The sequence below is a fragment of the Lepidochelys kempii genome, chromosome 6, assembly GCF_965140265.1.
Source record: "Lepidochelys kempii isolate rLepKem1 chromosome 6, rLepKem1.hap2, whole genome shotgun sequence".
NCBI lineage: Eukaryota > Metazoa > Chordata > Testudines > Cheloniidae > Lepidochelys > Lepidochelys kempii.
This window is the reverse complement of record NC_133261.1, coordinates 61,612,460-61,632,790: the sequence shown is the minus strand read 5'-3', so window position 1 is coordinate 61,632,790 and position 20,331 is coordinate 61,612,460. Positions and strand designations below refer to the sequence as shown.

Genomic DNA, 20,331 nt, shown 5'->3' with positions numbered 1-20,331 from the left:
GGTTACCTGGCCCCAACGATCACAAGGTAGTCAAGTAACTGCGGGGAGATCTTCTTCTGCACCATTGTCCCATCCCCTTCACTAGGTCATCTCAGTGAATCTCTTGATCATTGAGCCAGCAGCCAGTCATCCAGTTAGTCGCTGCAGTTGCCTCAGGGAAGAGAAGCCACATGGAAAAGTCTGACAAGTTCAACCTGAAACCAGGAGAGAAGATAAGGTCATGTGCACCAGCAACAGAGTTTTGTGTGAGGGCCTGAGGCATGATCTTAGGGGGTAGTGCTTTGAGAGGAAGTTGGAGGGTGGATCATGGATGGACAACAGAACTTTGTGCTCACCCTGGGGACAGTCACATTCCCGTGGAAAACTAAGCATCCCAATCCTCCTCAAGGGCCTGATTCCTGTTCCCACTGAAAGCAATGGGACTTTTTTCATGGATCCAGCCTCTCACATGCTCATTGCAACAGAAACAGCTGACACACAAATACATAACTCTGGTCCCTTGCCACCCTTTCCCCATAGATCCCACTTTTATGTTAGTCTTGACCACCCACAGATCCTGTTCCATCTGCAGGAAGCCATGTCATTCACATTTGCTTCTCTTGTGTGCTTTCTGAATTACCCAGACTGGTATGCACTGTCCAGCCAGTATTTTAGGCTCCAAACCGGAACACTCCCTCACTTAGCAGAAAGATCTGAAGTGAATTTCAGGGTTGCACACTAGAGACTGTGCTAGCACCCAGCAAGACCCATCCTCTCATCACAGCAACAGGATTCAGAACCACCCAATGGATTTTATTTATGGCCACAATGTAATTTTGAGCATGAACTCTTGAGAGAAACAGCAGGAAACAACAGCTAAAGGTAGCGTTTATGCTGGGAGTTGGGTGAAACAATGGTGAAGCTGGTGGGCGTAACAGCAGCCCTTCATTCAGGATAAATGTAAAAAGCAATTATGTTCCTTTACGGAACAGATAGTGGAAACCAATAGGAGCCGCTACTCAAAACTCAGGCTGCATACAAGGCTGGAGCTAGAGTTGAAACATACTATCTGAGGGTTTTTTCCTGGGGTCTGAATGTAAAAGCAGGGAGCTACTATTGTTTGAGGGAGTTTTGTGTATGTGTGGAGAGAAGCAGCTGAAAAACCCCAAAAGCTCACAGACAAGACATCAAGGAAGCCCCAGACAAAACCAGAGAAGCACTTGTGGCATGTCACCCTGGGAAAAACCTGAGAGACAGAGAGAGAGAGAGAGTGTGCTTTTGGGTAGTGTGCTCGCTGGAAAAAAGCTTGGAAACAGGGGCAAAGAAACTGCCTCCTGTTTTATTCCTATTGTGGGTTCAGGGAAACAGGACATTTTGGACCATTCTTTATAAATAAACAGAAGTGCATCAAAGAAATATCAGATTCCTAGTGGAAGCAGCCCATAAAACCCTGAATTTTGACTAACTGTTCAGGTCAAAATGGGTAACAATAGGAAAAATCCTCTTAGGTCTCATCCTCTGAGGTTTCATCTTCCCAATGCTACATGTAGGCCAGGGCAGGACTGTTCCCTACAGTATCTTCTCCTTGGGTCGCAAAAGTGTAGACAGACCGACCTATCCCTGAGAATGTCTATCATTCCAGACCAAGACCAGAGCCAAATCCACCCACTGAAGGAGATTTGAAGCCTGCTAAATATGGCAGCAGGCTTTTTTTCTGGAACTGGTAAAATGGGACCGACAACTCTACAGTAAGCTCTATTCTTTGCAGATGTAAATCATCTTGTCCAATGTGTACTGGGTGCAATCTTTAATGATTAAAAAACCCATAATTCAAATAAATAAATAAATAAAATAAATAAATAAAAAAGAGTCCCAAGCAATGGGGTTCCCACCACTTCCTCTGTAAGCCTCTCTCACACCTTAATGCATCTTGCAGTAAAAAAGTGTTTCCTGGTATTCAAACAATATTCTCTTTTGCTTTATTCTATCCCATTACTCTTATTTATCTCCCCCATTCACTCTCTCTCACACACACACACAATTCAAGCCTCTTCCTCCACTAATTTTATCATTCAGTCCAAGAAAAAGTTGCTGTCCCGGCCACTGTTCCCTCTAAGATGTGCGTGCGCACACAGATCTTAAACCCCACGCACACGGCGACACATCGCGAGCACAAAAATTTGAACAGAAGAAATTTTTTGTGCACACGGCCTGTCAAAAATTAGAGGGAACATTGGTTCTGGCCCATCAGGGTAAGCAGCTGGCGGGCCGGGACACTTTGGCTTACGTCTGTGCGGGCAGACGCTTGAGGTAAACAAACTGTCTCGACCCATCAGCAGCTTATCCTGATGGCCTGGGAGCCAAAGTTTGCCAACCCCTGAATTATAGGGTCGGCTTATGAATGGGTCATGAAAATTTTCCATTTTTACTTATCCATCTTGGCGCGGTCAGCTTATAAATGAACCAGCTTATGATCGAGTATATATGGTAAGTTTAATAGTGTCATGATGGCAGAGAATATATCAACCTTGGGAAATGTGACATAGGCAGATTTAGCTTTAAGCTCTGTGTAGAAATTTTGTGACTGCCTCAGAGTTTCTCATATTTGGTTGATTGTTCACACTCTCAATGGTCACCATAACCAGATGGAAGAGATGCAGGGTTCTCATTGTTAAATTGGAGAAAAGCACTCTCTTTTTTGGCTGTCTCCCATTCCTTACAATTCATTGTTTCTTCAGAGATGTATAGAGTACTGCTATTCATATCTAGGATGATGACAGCATTTAGGAGCCTGGGGATAAAGCCATTTGGTGGGGAAAGAGTTCCCTGATGTGTCTCTCCTTCTGTTCAAGGTTGAAGTCTGAGAGGTCTTTCTTCTCTGCAGATGAGGATAAGGAGAGTGCTTAACTACTAAGTTCTCTTTTAAAATGGAAGCTTGGTGCTTTTTCTTGGAGACAGAATGAGGCCTACTGGAAAGGTTTTGCTGTTCTTCCTCCAAGCCCCAGATCTGGCCGACTTGTTCTGACTTAAAGACACTGAGACTTGGGGAAGCCAACAGATCCTGACCTGAATCTTCTCCTTTTTCCTCTCCTTTCCAGGCCTCTTGGACCTGAACTAGGAGGCGTTCTTGGCTCCAAGAAAGCAGGAAGTCTGACACTGAGGGACTGCTCTGTCCCGCGTGGTTAACACTGGCATACTTTTTCTGAGGACGGTCTTTGGATACAGGAAATAAGACACTCTCTAAGATCTTCCTCCATTGCAGTCTCCCAGAGCTCAGGTTCCAGCACGAGCCCAAACATCTACACAGCAATTTTTAGCTCCGCAGCCCAAGCCCTGTGAGTCAGAGTCTACTGACACAGGCCAGCTGCAGCCATACCACAGGTCTTCTATTCCAGTGTAGACACTCACCTAGAGTCTAGATTGTAGCATAGCTCCTGACAGAAAGATCTGCACCATATTCTGGAGTTTTAGCCTCTTATTTTTCAGAAGAGCCTATCTGTGCACATAATTACAACAAAAAATATACTCATTCACACAAAGTGGGTATGTGAGGTAAGGGGAGGGAATCAAGGAGGATTTTTCTCCTGTTCGGAGATATCCAACATAGAATATTACACTGGGTTCTCCTAAAAGTTCCAGTGGTTTATCCTTGTCCAACATCTGCACACATGCCGCTCCCTGACTGTTTCAGTCAGGAAGAATGGTATGCATTTATTATTTATTTTGAATTATAATAAACACAGATAATTTTTCCTATTGTGTATCTAAAAAAAAAAAAATGTTTTCTTCTAGTAAATAAGGTCCACAGATCCATTACCATGGATACTTCAGCCTGCTTGCAGTTCGGGAGCAGAACCAGACCTGTCCGTTACTGGCAGCAGGGGAATGTACCAATGCCTGAAGTCCTTTCCAGTTGAGATAAACTTCCAGAGCCAGGATAATTCAATTCCACTTTCCTAAATTACACATTGTTCTAAGTATATTTTGAGGGAAAAGCACAATTTATGCTAAGGCAGAGCATAGGAAATTCCTCTTAACGAAACAAACTCAGGTCTTTGGATGTCAATTACTATTTCTATTCTGAATGTTCCATTTATCTCCAGGGTGGGCCAGATCTGTGACTCTTATCATTCAAAGAAAGAAAAATTTCTCTTAAGCACAGGTAAATATTTCTATTCCTCACTGTGCTAAAGTCCACAAATCTGTTATAAATGGGTTTTCAAAGAAGTGTGGCTCAAGGGTGAGAAAAAGGATCATCCTTTAAATATGGACATCTAAAATGAAGTATATTATATATTCTCTATCTTCTCCTTGGTACTAAGACATTGAGAAAACTTCTGTCAATAATGGCATCATCTACAAGACTGCAGTCCAATACACAGGATTTGGTGAATTTATGTCTAGGAGGATATATAGCCATCTAGCAAATCTCAATACAGGAGACACGTCTTCTCTGTCTTGAGATTGTCAGTGGTTGTAAAAAATATTTTTTCAATTTACTCTCTACACTGGCTTCCCATAAAATTTCAAATTAAGTTCAAAGTTTCAGTCCTTATCTTCAAAAAGTGCTCCATGGTCTGAGCCCAGGTTATTTAAGAGACCATCTAAAGATCCAGGACAAAAAGACCATGGTTGACAACTACACTTCTCTGGCACAATGGAACTCTCAACAATAAGAGTAAAGCTTATCCGTGCAGGAGACTGAATTTTCTCCAGAGGTAGTCCAAGTCTGGGAAATGCATGTCCTGAGGAATAAAGGAGCATCACAATCCTCACCACTTTCTGCTCTAAGTGCAAGGCACATTTCTTTGACCTGCCTTCTCTAACATAAATAGTTAGCATCAGGTATATATAGGGGGAAACCACCCCACTGCACACACCTCTCTCTGAGGGGAGAGGATGAGCACATAAAAAACGTGACAGACATGTAGTCACATTGAATATTGTGCTAATGGAAGGCATGTTGACACTACGATGATGGGCATGGTATAAAAACCTATATAGAACAGAATGGACTTGGAAATGAATGCTCTGACTGTTGTTATGGCTAATTGTCCGAATCAAAAGTATAATACTGGGTATCACCAGAGAAAGCTCCCAATTTATAAAATCTGTCTGATTAGAGATAGTAGCTATTGGGATGTCTGCTTTCACGGATAGGCAGTATAATGACACCTCCTACAGGGGCTCTATCTGGCTAGCACTGTAAGGACAAAAATGAGGCTCCAAAGTCATGTTCTATGACTTTTGCGGGGCTGGAATAAGGGCCATTGCCCTAAGAAAACATTCAATGCGGGATTTGTACAAAACTTCCTTTTCTTGGACGTAGTATAAATATTATACTACAGAGACTTGTACTTTTTTGCTTGGACACTCTTATACACCCACATTGAGGCCCTGCTGGAGGAACTCAGGGCTATGTTTCACTTGTTTTAACATGGTAGTTAAACTATGGACTTTCACCAGCCAGTAGAATAAATTCTATTTGTGAACTGCTTTTAAGGTCCATGAGAGCGATAATCACTTCCTCCAAGTATCCATTTTGAATCTGTCTGGTCCAGGATAGAGGAGTGGTTTTGCAATAGCCCAATACCTCCTCTGTGAGGTAGAGGCCTTGGAAAGTCCAATATTAAGTTAAATCAGCCTTGAGACCCATAGCCAAAATGACAAACAGAAGTACTCCTGCCCTTTCATTCCTATCTTTTTCATCACTGCAGGGAGCAGTGGAAAAGATGGAAAGGATTTGGCAGAGACAATGCTTGACTTTGCAAGAAGTTATTCACCACCTCACGTCCAAGGTCCTGTCAGAGAGAGGCCGCAGTGCACTTTACTGTTGTTTCCAGATACAAAAAAAAAAAAAAAAATCAATCGCCAGCCCATCAAGTTGACTTATAATGTGTGAGGATATTTCTGGGTGCAGTTTCCATTCTGATTAATCCAACCTCTGCAGCGTCGGTTGTGGTGTCATCTCCTCATAGATGGGCAGCATACTTTGTTCCACCTAAGACAGGAAAAGTTGATTTTCTCTCCAGGTAGGGCTCATGTTCCTCCTAATTTATGTATTAAAACCCCTGAGACACATTGATAGTCACAACCAGAATAAATCTGTTATCCATGGAAAAAACGGTCCTCTGAGACCTTGGGGAATCATTGTCTTTCGGATGGTGGATGCTGCTCTGGTCTTCTCTATCTGGCATCCAGCAGTACTACTTCCCCGACTCCCCACTCCCCTACCTCCTGCTGTCACAGGATCCTCTCTCTGCTCTAGAGACATACATTAAAGCAGGGCTCAGTGGCAAGGCAGGTCTCTGTCCTCAGCTCCGAGGTTCTTGCACAGAGCTCTGTCCATGTGCCCAGTCCTGAAAAAAAACCCACAGGATCAGAGGCACTTCTTGTGTTATTACAACAGCTCCTCCTGCAGACATCAAAATCCTGTGACTCACGATCAATCCACAAGAACATAAGAACAGCCATGCTGGGTCAGATCAATGGACCATCTAGACCAGTACTCGGTCTTCCGACAGTGGCCAATGCCAGGTGCTTCAAAGGGAATGAATAGAAGAGGGCAATTATCAAGTGATCCATCCCATATCGTCCAGTCCCAGCTTCTGGCAGCCAGCGACCTAGGGAAACCCAGAGCATTGGATTGCATCCCTGACCATCTTCACTAATAGCCATTCATGGACCTATCCTCCATGAACTTATCTAGTTATACTTTTGGCCTTCACAACATGCCTTGGCAACAAGTTCCACAGGTTGGCTGTGTGTTGTGTGTAGAAATACTTTCTTCTGTTTGTTATAAACCTGCTTCCTATTAATTTCACTGGGTGACACGCTGGTTCTTATGTTACATGGAAGGGTAAATAACACTTTCTTATTCACTTTCTCTGCACCATTCATGATTTTATAGACCTTTATCATATCCCCCATCCCCAAATTGTCTCTTTTCCAAGCTGAACAGTCTGAGTCTTTTTAATCTCTCCTCATATGGAAACTGTTCCACACCCTTCATCATTTTTGTTGCCCTTCTCTGTACCTTTTCCAATTCTAATATATCTTCTTTTGAGATGGGGTGACCAGAACATGCAGTTTTCAAGGTCTGGGCATACTATGGATTTAGATACCGACATGATGATATTTACTGTCTTATTGCCCATCGCTTTCCTAATGGTTCCTAACATTCTGTTCGCTTTTTTGGTGACTGCTGCATGTTGAGCAGATGTTTTCAGAGAACTATCCACAATGATGCCAAGAAAAGGAGTACTTGTGGCACCTTAGAGACTAACCAATTTATTTGAGCATGAGCTTTCGTGAGCTACAGCTCACTTCATCGGATGCATACCGTGGAAACCGCAGCAGACTTTATATATACACAGAGAATATGAAACAATACCTCCTCCCACCCCACTGTCCTGCTGGTAATAGCTTATCTAAAGTGATCATCAGGTGGGCCATTTCCAGCACAAATCCAGGTTTTCTCACCCTCCACCCCCCCCACACAAATTCACTCTCCTGCTGGTGATAGCCCATCCAAAGTGACAACTCTTTACACAATGTGCATGATAATCAAGTCTGGCTATTTCCTGCACAAATCCAGGTTTTCTCACATCCCCCCCACCCCCATACACACACAAACTCACTCTCCTGCTGGTAATAGCTCATCCAAACTGACCACTCTCCAAGTTTAAATCCAAGTTAAACCAGAACATCTGGGGGGAGGGGGGGTAGGAAAAAACAAGAGGAAACAGGCTACCTTGCATAATGACTTAGCCACTCCCAGTCTCTATTTAAGCCTAAATTAATAGTATCCAATTTGCAAATGAATTCCAATTCAGCAGTTTCTCGCTGGAGTCTGGATTTGAAGTTTTTTTGTTTTAAGATAGCGACCTTCATGTCTGTGATTGCGTGACCAGAGAGATTGAAGTGTTCTCCGACTGGTTTATGAATGTTATAATTCTTGACATCTGATTTGTGTCCATTTATTCTTTTACGTAGAGACTGTCCAGTTTGACCAATGTACATGGCAGAGGGGCATTGCTGGCACATGATGGCATATATCACATTGGTGGATTGGTCACGCAATCACAGACATGAAGGTCGCTATCTTAAAACAAAAAAACTTCATATCCAGACTCCAGCGAGAAACTGCTGAATTGGAATTCATTTGCAAATTAGATACTATTAATTTAGGCTTAAATAGAGACTGGGAGTGGCTAAGTCATTATGCAAGGTAGCCTGTTTCCTCTTGTTTTTTCCTACCCCCCGCCCCAGATGTTCTGGTTTAACTTGGATTTAAACTTGGAGAGTGGTCAGTTTGGATGAGCTATTACCAGCAGGAGAGTGAGTTTGTGTGTGTATGGGGGTGGGGGGGATGTGAGAAAACCTGGATTTGTGCAGGAAATAGCCAGACTTGATTATCATGCACATTGTGTAAAGAGTTGTCACTTTGGATGGGCTATCACCAGCAGGAGAGTGAATTTGTGTGGGGGGGGTGGAGGGTGAGAAAACCTGGATTTGTGCTGGAAATGGCCCACCTGATGATCACTTTAGATAAGCTATTACCAGCAGGACAGTGGGGTGGGAGGAGGTATTGTTTCATATTCTCTGTGTATATATAAAGTCTGCTGCGGTTTCCACGGTATGCATCCGATGCAGTGAGCTGTAGCTCACGAAAGCTCATGCTCAAATAAATTGGTTAGTCTCTAAGGTGCCACAAGTACTCCTTTTCTTTTTGCGAATACAGACTAACACGGCTGTTACTCTGAAGCAATGATGCCAAGATCTCTCTCTTTAGCAGTAGCAGCTAATTTAGATCTCATCATTTTGTATGTAGTGTTGAGATTAAGTTTTCCAACGTGCACTTTGAATTTCATTTGCCATTTTGTTGCCCAGTCACTCATCTTTGAGCAATCCCTTTGTAACTCTTCATAGTCTAGCTTGGACTTAACTATCTTGAGTAATTTTGTACGGTCTGCAAACTTTGCCACCTCACTGTTTATCTTTTTTTCCAGTTCGCTAGAGTTGGCAACACTGTCCCCTTGGCTATTTGGAGGGACTTCCCTTCTCCATTGCCACCCACAGGCTGGAGGAATTGCCATTCTATCCTCCCCAGATCCCACCCCCCATCACTGCCCTCCGCACCCCCCATCACCCTCTTTCCTGCAATCGAAAATCCCCTAGACCCCATTCCCTAGCAACCCCTTAATCCTGTTTCCCCCTCATTCTTTCTATCAGCCTTTCACAGTGTCTCTGCTACTCCTCACAGTTCCTCTGTCCTGGCTAGCTCCTTGAACCATAGAGTGGCAGCCATTTTACCTATGGGCAGTGAGGTAGCGGCCAACTTTATTAAGGGCAGTCTCACTTCCACATGCAGATAGATCACAGGGAAATGGTGGCAATCTTGCTGGCTTCAGCCCGACAGTAATAGTGGCCAGTGGCCACTTTAAATAAGAATATTCATGAGTTTGCAGCCTTTCATCATGTTTTCATAAGAAAGGTGAAAACCACCCCAAAAATCACGAGAGTTGGCGATATTGTAAACACCTTGGCCACAGTCAACTGAGCCAGCAATCTCTTTGATCAGGGTGAATCCCGCTGCACCCTGATCACTGTTGTACGTGTCATTTTGTGTGTTTGTATGTTTTCTTATTTGTATATTATGGACCTGATCCTCAGGTGGGATACAGGCCGTATCACTTCAATAAGAATTTTATCAAGCAGAGCCTGCAGCCTTGATCCTTAATTTTCAACTGAACTAAGGTTCCTTGTCTCTCATGTTTCACCCCTTGAACATCCTGAGACAGGTATCTCCCAGTCAACAGGAGCAAGTATGTTAGGACTAGCTAGCTGCATGTGTGTGGTAGTGATCCCTACATAATTCAAAGGAGGAGGAAGGAGGTATGAGAGATGCAACATTCATTCAGTGTGGAGTAGCTTTGCCCAATGAGTGTGTTTGTAATTTTAGTATCATTTCATCAAAGTTCTGTTTTCTCTTTCCAGCAACTCCCATCTCAGGATGTAGTTTTGAAGTGGGTCAGTACACTTTGTGCAGTTATTTTCCCCATTGGTCTGACTGATGTGGCATTTGTTTGCAATGATCTCTAACAGAAGCAGAAGACAAACTACCATTTCTCGTGTGAGAGTTTTCAATTCTCGCTACATACAACATTTGTACTAACATTTACTAGTCTGTCTAATAGAAGTTTTGTATTTTAAAAGTCCCCGATACAATAGGGTCCCAAATCCGTTTGGGGCATCTGGTACTACTGCAATACTAACAAATAAGTACATGGAACCCATAGTTCTGGTTTTATGTCACAGTTCTGCAGCTAAGCTGAGAACAACCCAAAATAGGCCTCGGGTGCTCTAGCGTCAGTTTGGGAAGCCAGCAGAATGTAGAGTAGTCACTGAAGGCAGAGTTGGAAGAATTTGCTGCACCAGTTTAACTGCTTCAACTTGGTGTTGCCCTCCACCCTTTCAGGGCAACAATACAGGCAAAGGATATGTACTCCTAACAAAGATACCAATACCTGGGTGCAGGTCTGTATGTGGACAGGATGCATTTTAGAAGCACTGCAGGCATGCTTGACATAGACAGTGGCAACACATTTGTCTATTGCAGCTGGACCATAGCAGGCACAGTACCAAGGAAGACAAAACCCCATGAAAGACACACAATAGCAAAAAGAATCTAACAACATTCAGCCTTGAGCACAAGTGTCTCCTAAAGCAGGAAAACTTTCTTATTAACAGGGCAGAAGGCACATTCTGACTACTTGAACCTTCCACCTAACCAGAAGGCAGTGAAGAGGGAGCAGATTAACAGTGGAACTCAAATTAAAATGATTTAGAAAATGAAATGTGAGATGGTGTTCATCAGTAACAAGAGCAGCTCACTGAAATCATTCTGGAGAGCAGTCCAGTTAGGAGGACTTAGTAAGCAAGCCACGGACATCCTCCCCCAAAAAGGGCATCTTTAATACATGAAGATATTCTCTCCCCTGACCCCCAAACCATCACCAAGCTGGTTTACAAACACCCTGTAGACTCAGAAGTCAGTTCTCTAATCCACGTAAATTTTTAACAGTGAGGGTGATTAACCACTACTACAATTTACTAAGGGTCATGGTGGATTCTTCATCACTGACAATGTCTAAATCAAGAGTGGATGTTTTTCTAAAACCTATGCTCCAGGAATTATTTTGGGAAAGTTCTATGGCCTGTGTTATACAGAGGTTAGACCAGATCATCATAATGGTCCCTTCTGGCCCTGGCACCTATGAGTCACTCTTTCTCTAAGGTTAGCTGCCACCATGTCATTAGTGAGCAGAGGCAGCCAGGTTCATCATAACCCCCACACATGCTACCAGAAACAGAATCATTCACATGCAAACAGATGGTATGCACCCCACAGACAGGAATGTTGTTGCTGCTTCACAGGGCTGAGCCCAGAATGATTAAGGCTCTTGGTTGCTCTAGTGGCTGATTTCACCATCTTGCCACATACTGGCCAAGGAGTTGTTTCCTTCCTCTGTCCTATCCCTTCAGTCTGATCACGGCATGCTCCCCAGCACATGCAAAGCCACACAGCCACTACACAAGCACAGGCTGGAGAACAAGAGCCGCAGGTAATCTGATTCAGATCAATCTCCATAGCAACCCAATCTCTCTTCCCTAGATCCCAGCCTGTCAGAGCTATTTATATAGCAGCTGCAGCCCTCCCCTTCTCTCAGCTCATAAACAAAAGCTCTCAGCACAGCCCACACTACAAACAAGCTTTACCCAGGAGCTGGCAATTAAACATCTACCTCCTGGCACCTGAAGACCCCTGTGCTACATGACACCTTAATATCTGCCACAGGCACTAGACCCTTCCATCAAAAGGGCTTTCCCCACCTAGGGATGCAACACAATCATCAGAGATCATTATCATTCACTAAAAACTGAAAACATACCATACACTCTCAGCTGACAAAGCATCCATCACTCACCCAGACACACACAGCTGCTTCTTCAAAGCTTCCCCAAACACCCACCAGGATTGGTCCTTTTCAGTTTCACCCTAATACTACCGTCCCAAATGGCTATGCATTAACACAAGCATGAGACTCTTTCAGGAGTGGTCAGAGTGCAGAGGGGGCAAGCCAGGTGTGACAGCCAGTTGCAACCAGAAGAGCATTTGTCCCAGAGGAGCTCAGCTGTCTTCATGGACAGAGATGTGGTTGCTGATATAGCTGGGTCCCCACCCATTGATGGTTTTGAAGAGAAGACCCAGGTCTTGAATTGGCCTCAGAAGTAGATTAGGAACGAGTGGAGAGATCACAGGAGAAGAGTGAGGTCTCTAAATAAATATTTGAATCTGCTGTCTCCTACCACAAAGAGACTGTTTCATGGAAGAAAGCAATGGTGATACACTAATGTGGGAGAACAGAATCAGACGACTCTCTTTGCAGCATGCGACTCACAGACGGATTCACAGGATTAACTCTTAACTCTGGTTTCAGTTTAAACACTAAAAATAAGGTTTAAAAAGGTACTCTCTCACTTGTTCTAGACCAACTCCCTTTTCTGTAATCATCCCCTCAACTCTCCATACTCCAGCATGTGCAGAATGCTGCTGCCCATTTTCTCAGGTACAAATCCCATCACCCACACCCTCAGACAACTCCACCTGCTTCCCCATCATGACAGGATCCAGTTCAAAATTTATATTGTTTTAAATAATCTCCACAGGTTTGCTCCAGTCAACCTCATCTCCTTCTATTACTTCCTTCTATGTTTTTTCAGCCTCTCTCTTCTCTGTTCCTCATACAACTGTGCTGTTACAGGTGCAAGAGCATTCTCCTATGTAGTTCCTTACATCTGAAGCAGTTTACTAATTACTTATCTTTGCCTCCTCAACTCACCATCTATCTTCAAATCTCAGCTAAAAATCTGTTGGTACAATCTGTATGAAAGACAGTGAACACCAAGAAGTTGTGTTGCCCTGAACTGGATTATCTGAGCAAAGAGTTTAAATTTTCAGTTGTAACATCTTAGTAACTTTTGTTTTTGAAGAGGAAACATTCTCAGCCTGAGTTGTGTGCTGTGGATTTTTATATCCAATTTGTCTATGCAGCAAGCAGGCTGGAGTTCTGATGCTACAGGAAATGAGAAGCTATTTTCTCAGGGCCAAACACTAGAGATATGCGTTCATCAAAAATTAAAAAGAAGCTTTGATACAAAGTTAGGACAATTAGCATAAGACATTTAAACTAAAAATTGCTGGATGCAAACGAACAATAATTTAGCTGTTAGAGTAACCACCAAGTTCTTTCTGATGTCACAGTGCTACTCTCCAGATAGGGCAGTTGCAATTAGGGTGACCAGATGTCCCAATTTTATAGGGACAGTCCTGATATTTGGGGCTTTTTTCTTATATAGGCTCCTATTACCCCTACCCCCGTCCCAATTTTTCACACTTGCTGTCTGGTCACCCTAGTTGCAAGTCAGGGACTGGGCCTGCAAGAAGATACATCACAAGAGGGCAGTAAGCAGAGCAGAGAAGATCTGTTCAAACAATAAAAAGATGGTCACTGATTGATAGCTTCTCACCTCACTTAGGTACCAGGCCCTTTGGATTGGTCACACCACTTGTTTAGCAAGTCCCATCGCTCATGATACAATTGTCCTTAAGCTGGAAATTCAGTGCTCTTTCCTGGAGAGGGGCCAAAACAGGGCAGGTAACAGATTCCCTAGGATCCCCACAAGTTGCACATGGGGCGCAGAAATTCCCTGCCCCAGTGAGCCCAACCTACAAAGGTTGGAAGAGGGGTAAGTATGAGGGGGCACATCATCACTCTAGTAGGTGGGAGGCTAACAAGCTCTTCTGGGCTCAGCCAGCACTAATTAGGAGCACCTGTAAGGCTCATTCTGCCTGTTGGGGGGTGGATTCAAAAAGAAAAAGCCTGCCACAGGAAGAGCTGGCCAATGGGAAGAAGACTGCTGGTGACAGGGACAAATCAGCAAAGAGGAAGATAGTTGCCGTTGTCCCTGAGACTTCACAGACCAGGTATAAAGCAGGGTGACCCAAAAGGAGACCAGCAGACCCTAATCCTGATTAAAGACACTATACCTGCTGACAAACCTAACCCAAAGACATGACCAAAATGACTGCCTAAGAGAGACACCACCTTTGTCTTTTCTTTTTTTTTTCACCTCTGATTCTCCCCACCCCGGGGAAGGAGAGAGAAAAGGAACTTTTTGTTAGGTTCCCTCCCCCCCCCCCCGACAACTCTTTGTGTGCTACAAATGGGGTAAGGAAATCATGAACAACTCAAAATCATGGTCTGGTAGGGTCTCAGGGAAGCTCCCAACTGACTACAAGCAGCAGAGAATGTGGGTATAATTACACCTGATACAAGGATTTAAAAAAAAAAAAAAAAAAAGCCATAAAGGGAAACAGAGCTCAGCAGCTCTGAACAAGATGGAACCAGAGCAGAGGTATAAGTGGCTAGCGGAGATGCAGCAACAGCAAGGTACTCAGTAACAGCAGTTCCAGAAGCAATTGCTGTAGCAGTGGACCACCCAACAGCAACGGGTAGTGATCAATGGCTCCATGTCTAGTTGGCATGTCTAGTTGGCAGCCGGTATCAAGTGGAGTGCCCCAAGGGTCGGTCCTTGATGACCTGCCCTCACACCCCAACCCCCTGCCACAGCCCTGAGCCCCTCTCCAAGCTAGGATTCACGATGTGACGGAGAGACTGCCAAGACTCATCAAGCCCTCGGATCGCTACCCCTTCCTGCTTCTCCAAGCGGGCACCAATGATACCACCAAGAATGACCTTGAGTGGATCACTGCAGACTATGTGGCTCTGGGAAGATGGATAAAGGAGTTTGAGGTGCAAGTGGTCTTCTCGTCCATCCTCCCCGTGGAAGGAAAAGACCTGAGTAGACACCATCGAATCGTGCAAGTCAACGAATGGCTACGCAGGTAGTGTCGGAGAGAAGGTTCTCCTTTGCTCCGTGACACATACAGTGGTACCACCAGAACTCTTGAAGCTCTTCTCATGCATGGGATTTCCAAAAAATACTAATGGATCAAGGGACTAACTTCATCTCCTGGCTGAGGTGTGAATTATGCTCCATTCTAAAGGCCAAGCCCCTGTAAAACCTCGGTGTACTGCACGCAAACAGATGGCCCAGCAAACGATTTAACAAGACTATGAAGTGAATGTTGAGATGCTTTATTAGTAACGACCCCAACCACTGGGACCAACTATTCTCACAGCTTCTGTTTGTCATAAAGGAGGACCCGCAGGCCTCTTCAGGTAGGGTTGCCAACCCTCCAGGATTGGCCTGGAGTCTCCAAGAATTAAAGATTTATGTCATGTGATGAAACCTCCAGGAATACATCCAGCCAAAATTAGCAACCCTATCTACAGGGTTCTCTGCCTTTGAGTTACTTTATGGTTGTCAACAGCAGGGAATCTTGGATTTGCCACGGGAGGGCTGGGAGGAACAGGACATAGGCCTTAAGCACAACCCAACACATTTTGCAATTAAGGGAATGATTCGGGACAAAGATATTTGCCAGAGAGAACTTAAGGAAGACCCAACATGCACAAGAACAAAATTATAGAGCAGCTCAACTATGGACTTTCTACACAGGTGTCCGGGTCCTTTTCCTGCCAAGTCAAGATTAATGTGCTGATGGCAGGGTCCATTTGAAGTTGTTACTCAGGAAGGGCTGGTGGACTCTGAGATAAAACCAGGTAGAAGAAAGGAAACTAAAATCTATCACATGAATCTTCTTAAACCTTGGAAGACACGAGAGACCCATTGGCCAAGAACAGACTACAGTGCTTGGGTTGAGTGCCTCACCCCTGCACAGAGGTAGCAATTCCTGAAATTGATCAAGGACTTCGCAATGCACTCTTCCCACATCCAGGGAGAATGCAGTTAATTCACCATCACCTAGGGATCACCCTGGGCTAATCAAGGAGAACCCTAGACCCTTGCTATGGAGAATGAGGGACACAGTCCGAAAAGAATGAGCTGTGCTGGAGATGGCAGGAGGGAGGGAATTGTGGAGTCCAAAAGTGAATGGAGGAGCCCCATGGTGCTGGTTCCCAAACCAAACTGTTCAGTTCAGTTTTGCAGATCATCAAAAAGGAAGACAGTCATAGACTTTAAGGCCAGAAGGGAACATCATGATCATTTAGTTTGACCTCCTGTACATTGAAGGCCACAGAGCCTCACCCACCCACTCCTGTAAAAGAACCATAGCCTCAGGCTGAGTTACTGAAGTCCTCAAATCATGATTTAAAAAAGCTTCAAGTTACAGAGAATTCACCATTTACACTAGTTTAAGCCTACAAGTGACCCGGACCCATGCTGCAGAGGAAGGTGAAAAACCCCTAGGGTCTCTGCCAATCTGACCAGGGGGGAAAATTCCTTCCCAACTCCAAATATGGCCATCATTTAGATCCTGATCATGTGGGCAAGACCCACCAGCCAGACACCTGGGAAAGAATTTTCTGTAGTAACTCAGAGCCCTCCCTATCTAGTGTCCTATCAAAAGCCACTTGGAGATATTTGCTGCTAGCTGTCAAAGATCAGCTATATGCCATTGTAAGCAGCTCCACCATACCATCCCTTCCATAAACTTATCAGGTTCAGTCTTTAAGCCAGTTAGCCTTTTTGCCCCCACTGCTCCCATTGGAAGGCTATTCCAGAACTTCACTTCTCTGATGTTTACAAAACTTTGTTTAGACCTCACCGTCTCGGAGACTGCATGGACCAGGTATAGTGAAGTGACCCTAAGGAAGGGGCTGGAGGCAGACCCTAATCCCGATTAAATATACTATACCTGCTGATAGACCCTCTTTTTGATCACCCTTTGGGTTTGGTTTAGGAGACAGACCACCTTGGTCTTTCCCCCCCCCCTCCCCCTCTGATTTCTCCCTTCCTCCACAGGAGAGGGGCGGGAGGAAAGAACCTGTTTGTTTTCTTCAGACAACCCCTTCTGTGCTCAAATGGGGCAAGGACATTGCAAACAACTCAAATCATGGTCTGATGGGGACTCCAAGGAGCCCCCAACACCCCACAGTCAGCAGCAGAGAGAAAGGGGAAAGGAATGCAAGCTAACAAGTGGTCTCAGTGCTCTCTGTCCATCTCCCAAGAGAATGAAATTAAGGAGCACATAAAATCACATTTAAAATAGATTTTTATATTTACCTGACCCCGGTGGCGTTCACTCAGCATCCCCACCCCTCTTCCACTTTCCCCCAGCTTTTAACCAGTCACTCACTTACAGACTTCACTCCATGACTTCCCCAAACTGTTCTCTCTCTCTCTCACACGCACTCACACACGCACACCCTTCTCTCCCCCTCACCCCCCACAGCCTCTCAATCCTGACTAGCCCTGTAGTTAGTTCTCCATTTGCTTTCTAATCCTGGTTTCTCAGTGACAGCTGACCAGGGCTGAAAATGATGGAGTGGGTGGACCCAGTACCTTCTGGATTAGTAGTTTGCTATATGGAAGACTCAGAGGTGCTGGGAAACCAATGGAAAAGCATGTTCACTGGCAGGGAGGTATGGGTAAAGGAAATGCTTTCCAAGAAATACCTAGGCCCAAGCAAGGAGCAGCATGTTGGGCTCTGAAGGACTCTTCTAGACACAGGATGGTGACTACAGAGTGAAGGGAGAACAGAAAATCCTATATTTGTAAAGGACACAAGTGATGAGATGAGATGGTTCAGGGAAAAGGGAAACTGAGTTTTTGAGCACAAAATAATCAATTCTAGTCTGGCTTAACTGTGAGTGACAGAAAGTAGTTACCATCTAATGGTGGTTCAGTGACTCTTGTGTGAAATGTCTTTGGTGGGTATTAGTCCAGATTCTATAGAACAGGTGTCTTTGGAGCAGGACCGATTCCCATTGGGAAGAAACTGGGCAGGGAAGCATGCACTCCAGCTGCTCGGGTTTTACCTGTTCTGTTGATATGCAGACTATTCAATGTCTGCTGCTGTCAATTCCACATTTCTCAGCAGCAGGAAATTCACTTAAAAATGAAAAAGTAGCAGAACCTAACAATGATCTAGACCGGTGTTTCTCAAAGACCAGTCTGTGGACTCGGAGCTGGTCCCCGAGGTCTCCCTGACACAGTTTAGGCAGACAGCAAGCTGGTTCCTGGTGTCAAAAAGGTTGAGAAACACTGATCTAAACTTCCCACTGCTGTGGGCAGCCAGGGCATCAAAGGCCAGCAGAATGTACCCCAAAAGGGCAAAAGCCTGAGACCAGCAAGTGCCCACAAAGGGGTGGTTGGGGTGAGAGAAGAACCATTTCCTTCCTGCTAAACAATGAGCCAACTGTTAACACTACATTTGCAGTCTTGCTAGGGGGAAGGGGCAGGGACAAGGGCAAGAGAAAATCTGCTCTTGTGGTTAAAGTAATAGACTGGGATTCCGGAAAACTGGGTTCAATTCAAGGCTTTGCCACAGACTCATCAAGACAGCATGGGTATGTCACTCTCTTTTTGCCTCAATTCCCAATATGTAAATGGATAACAATACCTTCCTGCTGCTCAGGAGTGCCACAAGGATTAATTCATTCATTAAGTACCATAGTCTACCCTACAAATAAATGAGAGAGAGCGCTCATATCAGATATTACAAGGTACACTGTAGTCAACATGAGGACCAGCCCCTGCTTTTGGGTCTGCTACAGCTATAAGATGCTCAATAGGCTGTGGAAAAAACAGAAGATTCACAGGCCACATTGCCCCCAGCTACTGAATTGATGCATTATTTTATATAGTGACCTGGACTTGTAGCAGAGTCTCATTGGACTGCAATTTCTGAGGGTGGAGCAAGAGTAGAATTGCTCAGGATGGATAACCTAGGCACATGCAAACCGTACCTCTCACTTCCAAAGCAGCACCAGTTCTGCCAGCTGGTCAGTAAAGGAAAAGCAGCAGTCAGCACCAGTGAGGAGGACACCCCACAATTCAGTGGCTGCTGGGCACAAAGATTCCCAGCCTGGATGGCAGTTGTCCCCTCAGGTTTATAGCAACAAGAGCCATTTGTGTTGAACTCCAGTGGGCTGATTCTTTAGAGTTTCTTTAAATTAGTCCCTACAGTTGTAAGAGACAAATTCAGACTAGAAATAAGGAGTACATTTTTAAGTGATGGGCCATAAAAAATTCTCCCACAGCTCTCATAGGAATGCTGTAGATTCTCTGTCACTGAAAATCTTTAAATAAAGATGACTTTCCAAAAGACATACTCTAGCTCAGCCAGATGTTCGGCACTAGATGCAAGAATTACTGGCTGAATTCTATGGCCTGTGTTATGCAGTAGGTCTGACTAGATAATCATAATGGTCCCTTCTGGCCTTAAAAATCTATGAAGACAAGTAGCTAAGATAATGTGATCATTCCACAACTTTGTAGATCGCCCCATTAGGAAATGGTTTCTCAAGATTCAGCTTGTTTTACTCAGATTCATCCCATTACTCCTAGTGATATTCTACTGGGTCATTAACAATTCTTTGCCTTGCTGAGTATTTACACCCTTGAAATACTTGGGGACAGTTTCACATCCCAACCTTAAATACTTAGCCAAGCTGCACTTATTTAGCTCTTTTATTCTTGTTGCTAAATCAATTCCTTCAAACTCCTGATCAATGGTTAGACTTCTATGTTCTCCTTCTAATTTGTTGGTTTCTTTCTGGGATGGGGTGTAAAATTTTCAGAAATTTTGAAGGCATGCAAAAATAAAGCTTCTGAATTTTTTTGAGGAAAAAATTGAATTTTTGGGAAAAAAATCAAAATATCTGCAATAGTTATCTGCTTATCAAAACAAAACTTAATTTACTTAAGAATGAGAAATGTATTATGTATAATTTAGTTAGCACATAAAAAGTACAGTTTGGTATATTTATTAAATGAATACATATAAATTCTTTAGGTTTGATTTGAATAATAATGACATATACCTAGCATTGAGGACGGAACTGCAGCTGCACACTAAAGTACTTAGGTGTATTTATTTGCCTTTTGGCAAATATGAAAAAAAATGTTGAAAATAGGATGCAACAATATTGTTGTAAACAAAAAGGAAGGTTATATCTTTTCGGCTCAGAAATAGTATGTAAATAGACCTAACCTGACATTATCATGCAGATGCAGAAGAAACTCATGTTTCTTGAGAAACATTTTAAAATATTTGTTATTAGAAAGAATTTTGAAGGACTAAAGGACATCAATACCAATATTCTTTTAAACATTACTTTAAAAATTCTTTCACTGTTCATTTTGAGAACATATTTCATGTAACTCTTTCTTTTCAAATTTTCCAGTTTTTCCAAG

General features: G+C 43.8%; 1 protein-coding gene across 31 annotated transcripts in view; it reads right to left on the bottom strand.

The window, feature by feature from the left end:
- Nucleotides 1–20,331, bottom strand: part of MADD (MAP kinase activating death domain) — a 123,697-nt gene that overhangs the window by 98,469 nt on the left and 4,897 nt on the right. For 30 of the 31 annotated variants that reach the window (XM_073348306.1, XM_073348277.1, XM_073348284.1 and 27 more), the window contains exon 2: nucleotides 7–194. In XM_073348306.1, the coding sequence (XP_073204407.1) occupies nucleotides 7–65 (59 nt within the window). In that variant the 5' untranslated portion in view covers nucleotides 66–194. Of the gene's footprint in view, nucleotides 1–6; nucleotides 195–5,765; nucleotides 5,816–20,331 lie in introns of those variants that run through there. The other variant, XM_073348278.1, reaches the window with a different exon arrangement.